This window comes from Poecilia reticulata, chromosome 17 (assembly GCF_904066995.2).
Source record: "Poecilia reticulata chromosome 17, P_reticulata-male-v2, whole genome shotgun sequence".
In the NCBI taxonomy this organism is placed as follows: Eukaryota; Metazoa; Chordata; class Actinopteri; order Cyprinodontiformes; family Poeciliidae; genus Poecilia; species Poecilia reticulata.
Genome location: NC_088846.1, coordinates 14,661,066 through 14,674,464, shown reverse-complemented (window position 1 = coordinate 14,674,464; position 13,399 = coordinate 14,661,066). Strand labels below are relative to the sequence as shown.

The following is a 13,399-nucleotide window of genomic DNA, read 5'->3' as shown; positions in this document are numbered from 1 at the left end:
GCCAGTTGTGCAACCATTTATATTTTTATAAAGTGATGCGGCAGATGGCATAATCCTTTCAACAGCTGGTAAGACTGAAATGTATGTCCTGAAATGTTTAGTGCTGTTAGATACTTTTAAATTGTGAAAGCTGTGGAGGTTGGATTGTGAGGTTAAGTAATTCATTCAGTCAAAGGTGAGATTGATCCTGGAGTGATTACCTGTCTTTCTCTGGGTTAAAAAACTGAATATGATCTTTATAAAATATATTCACAGAAAAAAAAGTTTGCATTTGTTTCCAGAGGTTTAAACAATAAAATACTTCTAAATCCTGGTGCAGAAAAGCCTTGAAATAATGAAATGCATCTTTTTATATAATTCCACACTGAAAGAAAGTAAAACCTAACCTTTAGGACATTTATTTAATGTGGGAAATAAAATAAAGTCAACACAACTCAATATTATTTGTACTTTAATGCTTTCAATAAATACAAAAAAAAAGCAAAAAGTTACAGAGAGTGACATTTAAATATTTTAATCTATAATAAACAAGGCTGTCCAAATCTGCAGGTTTATTTAGCGGCCATGCTCATTGAGTGTGGTGATCAGGAAGTCTGAAAACATCTTTCTGTTTGAGAGCGACAGCAAGTCTCATAAACAACATATTTTAAGGCTACATCTTCACCAGGCATCCCAGTAATAGAGCGTGTGCTGTCTAGAGATAATAAAAAAAACTGTTAATCTATTAAATGTGATTTAATCACTATTATCTGAACACTCCGTCTTCCACAGCCTGTGCACTCTGTTGTAGATGATGATACTGTTATTTCCCTCCGTAAATCGTTTCTTATGATTTTTGGCATTTCGAATAGCTCAGAATTATCGTTTGTGTGTGAAAGTGCTGTAAGTACGGTAATATGTTTTCCATTGTCGCGCGACTCTCGTTCTGACATGTTCTATGTTGGGGATGCTGCCGTGGCTCTGCCTCTGGTGGTTGTGTATGCGTGCGGTGTGTGTGTTGCCCGTGTGCGTGCGTGAACTTGTGCATTTCAGAGCCACAGCTGAAAGGCATCGTGACGCGACTGTTCAGCCAGCAGGGCTTCTACCTGCAGATGAAGCCGGATGGGACCATCGACGGCAGCAAGGACGAGAACAGCGACAACAGTGAGTGGAGCATTACAGAGGCTGCTGCTTCCAAATGTTTTACTGGTTCGTGAGTCAGCTGGTTATATAACATTTTGCCACATTATATACACTTAACCATCATTCTTATGCAACTGGTACAGGGGGTGAGGGGAGGGGGGAGGCAGCTTAACGTGCTCCAAAATTAGCTTAAGGCCTTCCTAAAATGAATTTTCTCCTCTGAAATTCAGCGTTTTGAAGGGAATTGTTCAGTCATCTTCACAGCGCAGGATGCCCTCGTTCCTGCATCTGGTTATGCAATCACAGGGAAAGAAAATGTGTCAAATGGTTATTCAATGGTTTAAGAGCTCTCACTTTCTCACTGACAACGTTATGCTTTCCGCAGCGTAAAAAGTATTGAGATTTTTCAAAATTCTGATTCAGACGAATCCCAACATTCCTTCTGATTTTGCATCAATGTAGTTCTGCTTTAGTGTCACGTTTTGTTGTTGCTTAAGAAAACAATTTAAGATGGTCAAAGGAGAATTTGGAAACCATTTTCCTTTCCCCTTGAATTTCTTGCCACAAAGATCCATCCCTGAGCCACCTCTTCCAAGTCTTCCAACAGCATTTCCATAATGATCCATGTAAGAAAATGCCTTTGCAGAGCAATAAATAAATAAAAAAAAAACTGAGAAATAAAATCATCTACGCTTCTATCTTGAACTGCTGGTTGCTTCTTTGAAAAGACTTTCCCATGTAGCATCAGGGAATAAATATATGTCAGCGCAGAACGGTCATCAGAGCAATAATGATGACACTACCACTCTGGACGGAAGCCAGTCAGGAAACTAATCATGACCTTTCTTCTCTAAAACATCCTGCCAATCTTGAAGGAAGCTGGAGCCAGAGCTGCGGGATAGCAGCAGTCATGTAGTGGGGAAAAAAGAAAACAACCTCGCCCCGTCAAACGTCACTTTATATTTTACGATGAGGATGCTGGCTGAGTTAAAGCTATTTACAACAAATGAAGGTCTTCAGGACAAAGTAGATTACAGCATAAGAAGGGAGCAAAATTGACATATTGCATTTTGTCTGTGCAAGTGGAGCACTTTTTTTTAATTGATATTTTAGGTACCTCTATTGTATTGTGGAGGGTTTCCCCACCTCGTGGTAATCCTTTAGTTAAGCAGTCCCACTGGCCCCTGGCTGGAGGAATGCGGTGAATAATTCAGCCGTAGCAAACTAAAAATACCACCTTCCATTTGTGCCCAATGAATAATTCTCCATTCGAGATGCCTCGAGCTCGTACACAGTCCGAAGGAAGACACGGAAGGAGCAGCGGAAAGTCATAGGTTGTGCAAGAGAAATCCAAAGTGTTTTCAGCAGAGTACATAAACACAAAACACAACCGAAGTGTAATGAAAATGGAGCAGGGATATTTAGTATGCAGCTCTTTGCAGTGAACCATTGATTGCCGGGGTGGATTATTAGAATAATAGATTACCCTCACCCTTGAACCATATCACCTTCTGACCTGCCGCATCCTCTGCCCTGGCAGATGGAATACGGTAATTTATTTCCAGGCAGCACGTGCTTGTCCGCATGCTTTGCACCACATGAGCTCAGACTGAACCCAATTTACTTTTTGATTATTTGCTGTATTCCCGCAACGGATGGTTGTGCTGAGAATAGCACAAAACCGTTTGTTGTGACAAATAAACCCACAACCAATTTCACTCACTTACACTATGAGTGCGACTGGTGGTGCATGGAGCATAGTTTTTTTTGTTTTGTTTTTTCAAATGTACATGTCACGTATACATGTACATTGAAATTGATACTATTTTCAATACAGTTTTGTATTCTAAAGCCGATGATACCCAATTTTACATAAACTATTTTTTGTTTTTTGTTTTTTTAGCCACCAGAATGATGTTAAACTGCCATCACACCATTTTGCCCCATAAAACGTATTTGTAATGTATTGACCAGAGAGCCTCCCAAAAGTACTCATACCTCTTGGAAGTTTTTATTGTATTAAAGTCACAAACTATGTGTGTTTTTTTAATGGGTTTTTATTGGGTTTTTATGTGATGGAGCCGCACAAAGTTGCTCACAGATGTAAAGTGGAAGGTAATTGGTACAATACTCATGTTTAATCTGATACCCCTAAATCAAATCCAGTGAAAGTGAAGATTAAGTAATGGAGCAATTAAAGTAGAAGTTAAAGGGGTGGCATTATGAACTTTACAGGCAAATAGTGCCATTTTATTGCACAGTCAAGTAACAGTTTCCTTCTGTTGTTATAAAAATGGTGTTATATATATATATATATATATATATATATATATATATATATATATATATATATATATATATATATATATATATATATATATAGCTTAAAACAAATTTGACAACACAATTTGACACTATGAAACTGGGCCTCTGTCTCTTTAAGAAGCTCCTACTCTTTCAGACACTCCGCCTTCAGCACGTTATCAACAATGCTCTTTCATTAAGCCTTTAGCAATGTTCTTAGAAAGGTTGGACTGAGAATTAGTTTGTATGATAAGCTCTGCACTTCCACCAGGCGTTTTCTAATTGCTGCTGCTGCTGCTGCTAGCACGGTGGCTGCTCTGTGAGGCAGAAGTTCAGCACAAACATGATGAAAAGTGACTCATTTAAAAGTATTTTGCTTTGTTTTGAACTCTGGAATAAGTAAAGTAAATTTCCATGCTTTAGTTGAAGTCTGGCTTACATGCAAAGCTGTACACCAAAACGACTGAAATGAAACATGATTAATTAAACGAACTGCCTGTTTAAATTTGAACGGTGATTAATCAGTTGATCATACTCTGTAATTAACTGCACAGTCTGTTGGTAACGAGACACCTGCCAGTCTTAGTCTTTAACTCTCCATGTAGCACTGGTGGCCATAAACTTTTTCTGAAGATAACACACACAGCAGCCTTTTAACATCAAGTCTCAGTTCAGCTGTAAATCAAAACCCTAAATAATGTGTTGCCCAACTTAAGTTATGTCCCTACCATTACTCCTTGACCAGTAATTTAACCTTGGTCAGTACTGTTGGTCATTAAACATAAATTTATCCAATCATCTGACTGTTTTACACGTGTGAATGTTTGTAGCTTGTTAAACAGGGAGCACAGGCTCCTCAAATTAACATTTTGACAGCATCTTGTTTTGGCACTTTGTGTCAACTCATGTTAAGAAGATTTTAATTAAAGCTGACGTCAGTTGGCACCTCATCAAACAGACCCACCTCATAAACCTTTTAAACAATCGAGAGGTATAAAACATTTTCACAAGTGAGATTTGTGATAGTATATGTTGGCATTTCATAATATTTTAATATTTAAATCTAAAAGAGCAACTAAGGTAAATTATTAACACTGTAACCACAACTAAACTCGTACATCACAGTTTTACAAGTGCATCAAATGCATTACATAATAACAAAAACTTATAATTTCAAAATTACGAGAATCATCATACGTCAAGGCTAATTTCACCATTTCTGTTGGTTATGTCTAAGTTTGGTTAATATTTCAAAGTTTACCAAAGTTACTTGTAAACTGAACAGAAGACTTGGTAACACTTTATTTGAAGGGGGGTGAATAAGACTGACATGACACTTTCATAAACGTGACATAACAGCTGACATGAACATGAATAAGCCTTCATGAATATTTATGAATGTTGTCATAAAGCGTCATTCGGTAAATTCTGACATTTTTAATACAAAGTTGACATTATTCAAAATGTCTTTGTTATGGCAACTTGACATTAACCAAGAAATTATTACTGTTCAAACTTTATCTTTAATAACATAAAGTTACCTAATTTTTAAAGTGCAATCAGTAATACTTTTATAACAAATTTATATCAGTAATCCTTCCCTTCCCTTACATTGTTTATGTTGACTCTTACATTTCCCTCAGTGTAGTTTAATAAAATAACCAATTTTGTTATATTGGTCACGGTCCAAAATGTTTTCCTCGGTCAAATTAAATAGAATATAATAACCACAGGTGCAACAGGACTACCACAAGATAAACAATTTAGCGGCTGGATCTGGATTTGGAGTTTATTTTTGGGTGTGAGCAAATGCTTTTCATGTTTCACATTTGGCCGGATGTCCTTTTAAACCTTTCATAAGTGATTCCTGCCATGCTGGCAGTCTTCACATTAAAAAAAAATTCCTCAGCCTAACTGCAGGATTTACTTCAAGACGATTACCGTTCTGTTGGAAGATTTGCCGTTTTCAAGGATTTTTACTTTACTGATGCGTTTCAACCCGCTTTATGTCCTGTCTTTTTTTTTTTTTTTTTAATAAAAGAAGATCCCGAGAAATCTCTTAAATGCTCCCCGTGCCTTTCAGACCTCTCTCTTTTGTCTGAGGGGGGTATTAAAGAAGAAGAATCACCTTCAGGATAGTCATCAGATACTCTTTACAGGAGTCAGTGCTGCTGTAATAATGAAATCAATCAGTGACTGAAAATAGAAAAGCCGGACGTTTAAGCGATAGCCGACTGCCGACTCCTGTCAATTCAATAAATGTGTTTAGATGACAGATTATTGCAAGAACAACGGACCAGAACTAAAGTACAATAGTTCTGCAGCACGCTATATTTTATATGTTTTCAAGCCGGGACAAGTTGTGAATGGCACCTTTTACAGGCTCTGTCTGAGAAGAACTAACGATCACGGAAATTATGAGGAGAGGAAATAAAAAGAAAAATCTTGAGTCTGACAAAGTAAATTGAAAGTTGAACTCCGTTCATTTATTGGCTTTTATGAATGGCCGGCCTGCAGTGGCCCGAGGGCAGGTTTAAACCATTGGCAGGCAAAAACAGCATGTCGATATTTATTGAGTGAAATTGAATCAGCTCAGAGGACTGACCTGTGTTGGCACGTCTCTGCTTTTCCCTGCCAGTTTTATCTGATAGTCCCCATCGGCACTTGCAGAGCAATCATTTCAGCTATGCATGGAGTTCCCTGCAGGTAAAGAGTGCCTCACACCTTCACCAGGCCAATGTCCGTCAAAGTCATGGCTCAGTCAGGAGAACAAACACAGGCAACGAATGACAATCATCATCCTGCTCCTACAGACTACCTATATTTTTTACTATGTGCTAAGTAGTAACAGAGTGACACTCCTCAGTCAGAACAACCTAATAGAAACCCAAACTATACAGTGATATAATGACAACTACTTGCATTAATTAGTTAAAACAGATGCTGACAAAACCTAAACCTTTGTATGCAAATGCAGTGTAGAACCAGACAGCAATTGGTCTTCCTTCGTTGAGTCACTGCTGTAAATCTCAATATCAGTCTTCACTGACACAATCAGTTAAGACGCAGTTCCTGCGAAGGCTCATTTATACCCGACGCTAAATAAGATGCATATGGACAGGATTTTCTGTCCATCTTCTGCCTTCATTTGCTGCCTATTTAATCAGAGAGCTTGTGGACGCCTGTTTCAATGTAACAAATAGAGCAGTGCCACTGGTATTCACGGCGGCAGTGTGGCGCGGTGTAGCTCGAGTAGCAATCAGCCAAAGGAAGGGAAATGATGACGAGGATGAAACAAATAATAACAGAACGTCTTGTTTCCTAAACCAACTTGTCACAATGTGTTAAACAGTCACGTGTAATGTAGCGCCTCCATTTATTTCTATTTCTCAGACTGTACATTATCAAGATTTCTTCCACCTTGTATTCTCTAAAATGTTGCTCTGAATTTGCAAGCTAAGTCAGAACCGCCCCCTAGTGTGTATGCTGCCTAACCTCGATGCCTAATTTTGAAAGCTTTAGGACAGTGACACTTGACAACTTCAGCAACAGGCAGACGTATTTACATACATAACCGCAGTGTAATTAAGCTTTCAGAAGTGTCAGTGGAGCTTAGCAAGTTCTACATGTTTACGTTTGTGATGGTGCTACACAAGAGGCATCTTCCACCGCTGGTCATTTGGTTTTACTTACTGAATAAATGTACTCAAATTAAAGGACACATTGTTCTAAAATTTCTTACGTGAAATTACGCAGCTGCAGTGAAAGAATAATTTACTTTACACATTGTTACACATTTGTGCTAAATTTGTGTGAGATGGCTGCTGCTCTTAAAATCTAAACCTCTCTCTAGTGTTTAAATGAGCCAGCCAGATCTGATGGGAAGGATATGTGGTAGTACGGTATATGTCCTTATGTTTGTTAGCCGTCACCACATACCTTCAGATTTCTGATTTACCACCAACACTTCACCGCAAAGTGTGACAGCATCCCTATTATCCGTGTCCTGTTCCCTCCTCTGCTGACGGATAGCCAAAAACCACAGATCACGGCTTGTACAGTCAAGAGTTAAGTTCAAACTCAATTGTTCTGTTCTGTCCCTTTTTGTATTTGATGTGTCTCCTTTGTCTCTGCCTCTTTGTGCCCCCCTGCCTCTGCTTCAACCTGCTCCGCTCTGCAGCCCTGTTTAATCTTATTCCCGTGGGTCTGAGAGTGGTGGCCATCCAAGGGGTGAAGAGCGGCTTCTACATCGCCATGAATGGCGAGGGCATGCTCTACAGCTCGGTAAGCTCCAGCCGGGCTGTTGGATTGTGCAAATTTCTCCGTCGCTGTCACGCGTAATTATTCACTTACACATGTTTCGTATTGTTATGGTCGTCGTCTGCTTTAATATTCCATTGCTGCAAATACTGAGCTTATTCAAAGCCTTTTATCTCTGCTCAGTTCAGTGGCTCCTCTCAGATGTGGTTTTGTGTTGCTCTGCAACACGTACCCCCTCCTCCCCTCCACTGTCTTTGAAGAAGTACAGCACGTTTTGCATTTAATTTACTGCTGAGTTTTGTGCTTCTTTTCTATAAGGGATTCTCTTCTCTTGCACTGCCTGCTAATAAAGGGCTAAACTGACAACTATAAATACAAATTTTATTGAATTGCTCAACTTTCATTTCTATTCAAAATTCCTCTTACACTGCACAATCATTATTAAACACGGCGTCGTCCATATTTATTGATGCCCCCTGGAAATTATGTGTGAAATTCATATTTTACTGCAGTGAAATAATATTACACTGAGAAGCTAGAGGAATCCAGCCTTTAATTTGAACAGATTTATTTTATTGGTAGAAAGATCCCAAGACATGAAAATCACTGGTGCTATACGACTGTACATACAACTTAATTATATTTTTAATATTATTAAAATTATTGCTATTTCATTTTAGCAGCTTTACACTATCTGGGGTGCCAAATGTCCTCCTTTCCTTCTCATTTGTGACGAACTAGTCTAAATTCAGTCCAGTCAGGTTAAGATTATTTAATTAATGTTCATATGAAATCCTTAGTTCACCACAAAGTTCACAGCTCCAATAACTCTCATTATTCTTTAAATTATGTTCCCTGAAATAAAGTTTTAAAATATATAGAAGTCATAAAATCATTCACCAGTTTGCATCATGATTATGTTATTGCCTTTGTAACCATGCCCTCATATTTATATCTGTTTAATTTTTATCTTTCTTTTTGCCTACATAAACTTTGTTTTATTATGACAATTTTCCGGGAATAACTGTACTTGTTGGCAGTTTGCAACGCTGTCATCATCAGAGGGGAATTAGAGCCACATTGTCTCTGGAAAATAGTCCACAAGATTGCATTGTGAAATCTAGGCTACACTTTAATTTAAAAAAACAAAACATTTCTGTTTAATTCTTTTAGCTGACAAAAGTCATCATTTATGTAAATTAAAATAAAATATCTGTACTATTATTTCTTCTACTTGACATCCTTCGAAAGAAAAGTTAGACGTGTCAGAATTCATTAAGCTGCAGCTTTAGTCTTGTTCTTGTCTCTGCTGGCGCCTTCACAGTAACAAAGCAGTGACAGAATCTGTATGCAGCAAAAAAAAAACAACAACAACTTCATTTAGTCTGGTAGTTTTAATGGTTTTGGCATGAGGCCTCAGCTTGCATTAAGTTTAAAGTGAGGAATGCACAATAGTCAAGCTTATGGGGGGAAGCATGCATTCTTTGCTTTCTCTGGCATATTTCTAAAGCCTTTGGATACCTTGATACTGATCAGGCCAAGTTAGGTATGATGTTATTAGGTGAAATTTGAAATTGCAGCTTAATATATAAAAAGCCGATGTGGGACAGTGTGGATAGCATTAAAACGAGTGGGAGTAGAGAAAGAGGAGGAATAAACTGTGCGCAAGCAGAAAGGTATAAGTATAGAAAAAAAATATCACAGCTCACATAAATGAAACCTATAACGTTTTTTAATCCAAATAAAGGAAGTATTTCTGAATAGCAAAGAAGAAGAAGGCTGCCTTGCTTGAAGACCTCAGCCGAGGAGCTTGGTCATGGTTTTCTGAACTCCTTTCAGCCATGAAGAATGAAAAGTCGGAATTCGCAAACTGTCCATCAAACCTTTCCCACTCATAAATAATTGAAGGACACAGTAAATCTCTTTTCTATTTTGTTGCCTCCATGAATTTATTGACCAGGAAAAGCGTTATTGAGACCCAAAGTCGAAAGCAAGGTAAAGAAGTGGAGCATGATTCGTTTAAATCGTTCAAGTCTCATAAACCCATAGTAATTTATTCACAGCAAAATTTCTTGACTTTCACAACTCCGGCACGACACGACAGGTGCATGAGCCAGTTGCAAGCGCGCAGAAGGTCGTTCAGCCGGCGCCGTAAAGACTCACCCAGGTGGACGAGCTCATTTACAACTACAAGCTCATAAACAAAACCCACAATTCACAGCCTCGATATAGTGTCTACAATAAACCCCGCGACACCCACCCATATAAGCCTAATGAAAGTTTAATCACAACTAGATGGAGAGATTTTTCATTTCTCAAATTGATTCTAAGAGATGCTGTATGACCCCCTTCAGCAGTTCATTGCTTTACGAAGTCATTATTCACACCAGAGTCATGAGGTTATTATTAATTAGAAGCAGATAAGGGTCATACTGTCAAACAGCAGCTTTCAGAAAAAGACATTCTGACTGATAATTTTTTATGCAGACAAGCGCACTTCTGACTTTTGAAGAGGAAGGGCATTTCTGCAGTAACGGTTCAACGTGATCCACTTTCTGGCCAAGCACATGCAGAGCAGTGCTGAAAAAATGCAAAGCAGGGGAAAATATGCTCGAATATGCATTAGTGGGAGTTAGGTTGGATCATTTAGGGGCTTTTAAAACATAGACTGGCTCAGGATACTCATAAACAAGCTAAATTAAAATGCAAAGCTAGAGTAAAGAGCTGCCTGTTTTTAAGTTATTTAACCGTGAGATATTTCAACGTGTTACTTGGAACGACTACTGAAAGTCTTAAAAACTACAGTAGAGAGGAGCTTTTCTGCTCTGTGTTCACACATTATGAGCACCATTCACTTTAATTTACCTATCGTTATTTCCCACCTTTAATGTTTGCTCCTGTCTTGACTGTTTTCCCCTATATTTGATCTGTTCTTCTTTAAACGTTCTGGTTAACTTCCTCTTCTTTAAGATTACCAGACCTCTCTTTTGTCTTTCTAAGCTTGAAATGTTTCTTTTTCACTGATTTTTCTTGTCTTGTTTCACATTATCTTATTGTAAACCAGTGACGTGTAGCTCTCCTCTCTCCTGCCCTCAGGGAAATAATTATAAAGAGAAACCTTCCCTTCCCCACACTCCTGTCCTTTAATTGAGCTTTCTCTGCTTCTTTGCAGTTTGTTCCTATTGAGAGAATGTTAAAGGCCCATGTTGCTTCCAAGCTCGCTGTTAAGTTGCAGCTGCAAGCGACACTGTAGTCCTTTTAAGTGTTTTGTGTGTGGTCGATTCTTAAAGTTCAGTTTTGCGATTGGTGTTGATCAGCTAAATGGGTTGCACACAGTAAAACTAGTGGGTGGCTTGCTTCTCTGTATTTGGAGTTTAGAGCTTGATGTCAGGGCTGTTGCTCATTGAGTTGGGTGAGAACGCTTATGTGGAGTGTTTAGCAATGAAGTGCGTGGGGGCTGAGCATCTACAATAAAGAGTTTGCTTCCATTATTTATAACACACAATATGACCTACTTTACTGCACAGCAGCAACCACTGTTCCATCTCAGTTTCCCTCTATCTATCTATCTATCTATCTATCTATCTATCTATCTATCTATCTATCTATCTATCTATCTATCTATCTATCTATCTATCTATCTATCTATCTATCTATCTATCTATCTATCTATCTATCTATCTATCTATCTATCTATCTATCTATCTATCTATCTATCTATCTATCTATCTATCTATCTATCTATCTATCTATCTATCTATCTATCTATCTATCTATCTATCTATCTCCATCCATCCATCCATCCATCCATCCATCCATCCATCCATCCATCCATCCATCCATCCATCCATCCATCCATCCATCCATCCATCCATCCATCCATCCATCCATCCATCCATCCATCCATCCATCCATCCATCCATCCATCCATCCATCCATCCATCTTCTTGACATAAACTAATACATTTCAATTAAAAAAATAAAGCAAAACCGATAATGTCAGAACTAAGCGAGGAAATTAAAGAGAATGTGGCATGAGTGACGAATGGTAATGTGTATTTTTCCGTGGCTCGTCAATTTTTCCTTCTTCTGTTTGTAGAAGAAAAATGTCTGGCGGATGTTTGTGTCTGTTGTTTTGACTGCAGCTGTGATTTATATCCTGTGCTGCTTAATAGTTTTGTCTTCAAAACAAATAAAACGGGAAAAGCGACAGAAGTCGCAATCTTTTGTCCCCCGCACCGAATCGAGCCGTTGAACCCAAATGCCTGGTTTAAAGTGTGTATTTCTCCATTTACATTGTTTTTTTGTTTTTCTTTGTGACAGGTTTGTAGCCGTAGCCTGTCTCTGTCTTTCAACGAAACACTTTTAAACTTACAACACGACTGACAAAAGATTCAAAGTATGGAAATGAAAGCTGAAGGATATAAGTGAACTATAAAGTTTCTGTCGTTTTAAGTGACATCTTCACAACCCTGAACTGAACCTTGCCAAGGATAATAATAAAATTCCCAGGAGTTCAATGAGAGGTCTGGGATTGTCGGAGGGGCTAAATCCCTCACAGATAACAAGGGTTTAGTGGCGTATTAAAATGGAGGCATTCACCTTCCCTTCTAAACTTTTATCTGAAGATACTTTTGGAGCTTGTTTCCTTCATGTCAAATCAGAAAGCTGCTTCACTCACTGGAAAGGAGCAAGTAGCAAATCTGGATTCTGGACGCAGTCAGTGGAGTATTTCCAGTGACCCAGACTCAGATACTGAAGGTATCTTGATTTTGTTGTTATTATTTTTACCATTACAGCCTCCTGTGACACAAGGTGTAATGGCCTTTTGTCAGAAGACAAAAAAAAAACGTCTACAGTATGAAAAATAAATAAGTCCACCGTCCAAATTCATAATTGAGAGAAAAAACACCTTTGATTTGTCGTTACGTTTTAGATGTTAAATACTTCATACGATACATGTATTGTAACTATATATGAGACCGTAAGCTTTTCTGTAATCAGTAAATATTCGTGTAAGAAACATAGTTAATGGTTTGTGCTTGTAAGACTAGTTGGTGTTACAAAGCTCCACAGTTAAACATGAAATCATCAAAAATACATGTAATAATTTGAACTTCTCTGCTTTTTCTTGTCAATCCAGCCCTGAATCTTCACGTCATATTTTGATTTAGTTATTCCCAATGTAAGTCTGTGAGTAAATAGGTCCATCTATCTCTGTAATGAGCAGTCATCATGGTCGTCCTTGTGGACACATTTTATTGGCGATTCTGAAGCTCGTCTGCGAAGTCAAATGATTGATCATGAAGGTTACAATAGTATTAATCATGCGTGTGTGTGCTGAAGAAGAAACAACGGCTTGCTGCCATGTAATGCATCACTGCCAAACCTCTACTCGCCTCAACACATATGTTCACGCTCCAAGTCGTGTGGCCAGACAGGCTCAATGTGACCCCTGAAGCTCCACCGGTGTTCAAAACGTCTGCTGGTTGACAGCCGACATTTCGCAGCAGGTCCAGATTAACTGAACCACCAGGTCTTTGCAGAGCTTGTCCTCCCTCCTGCTGACCGGTGAGACATTTACTTGCAACCATGTGCCTGAGTTCTTCACCTTTGCTGTTTTTCACTATAACGAGACCACACTGGCTCATTAAAAAAAAAATAAAAAAAACAGCAACAACAAAAAACAACGTTGCGCATTGAAAAATAAGAC

The 13,399-nt window shown here is 38.4% G+C and overlaps 1 protein-coding gene across 4 annotated transcripts in view; it reads left to right on the top strand.

The window, feature by feature from the left end:
* Nucleotides 1-13,399, top strand: part of fgf12a (fibroblast growth factor 12a) — a 43,236-nt gene that overhangs the window by 23,884 nt on the left and 5,953 nt on the right. For all 4 annotated transcript variants that reach the window (XM_081598106.1, XM_081598105.1, XM_008433806.3 and 1 more), the window contains 2 exons: nt 1,033-1,143; nt 7,607-7,710. In XM_081598106.1, coding sequence (XP_081454232.1) covers nt 1,033-1,143; nt 7,607-7,710 — 215 coding nt within the window. The remainder of the gene's footprint in view (nt 1-1,032; nt 1,144-7,606; nt 7,711-13,399) is intronic.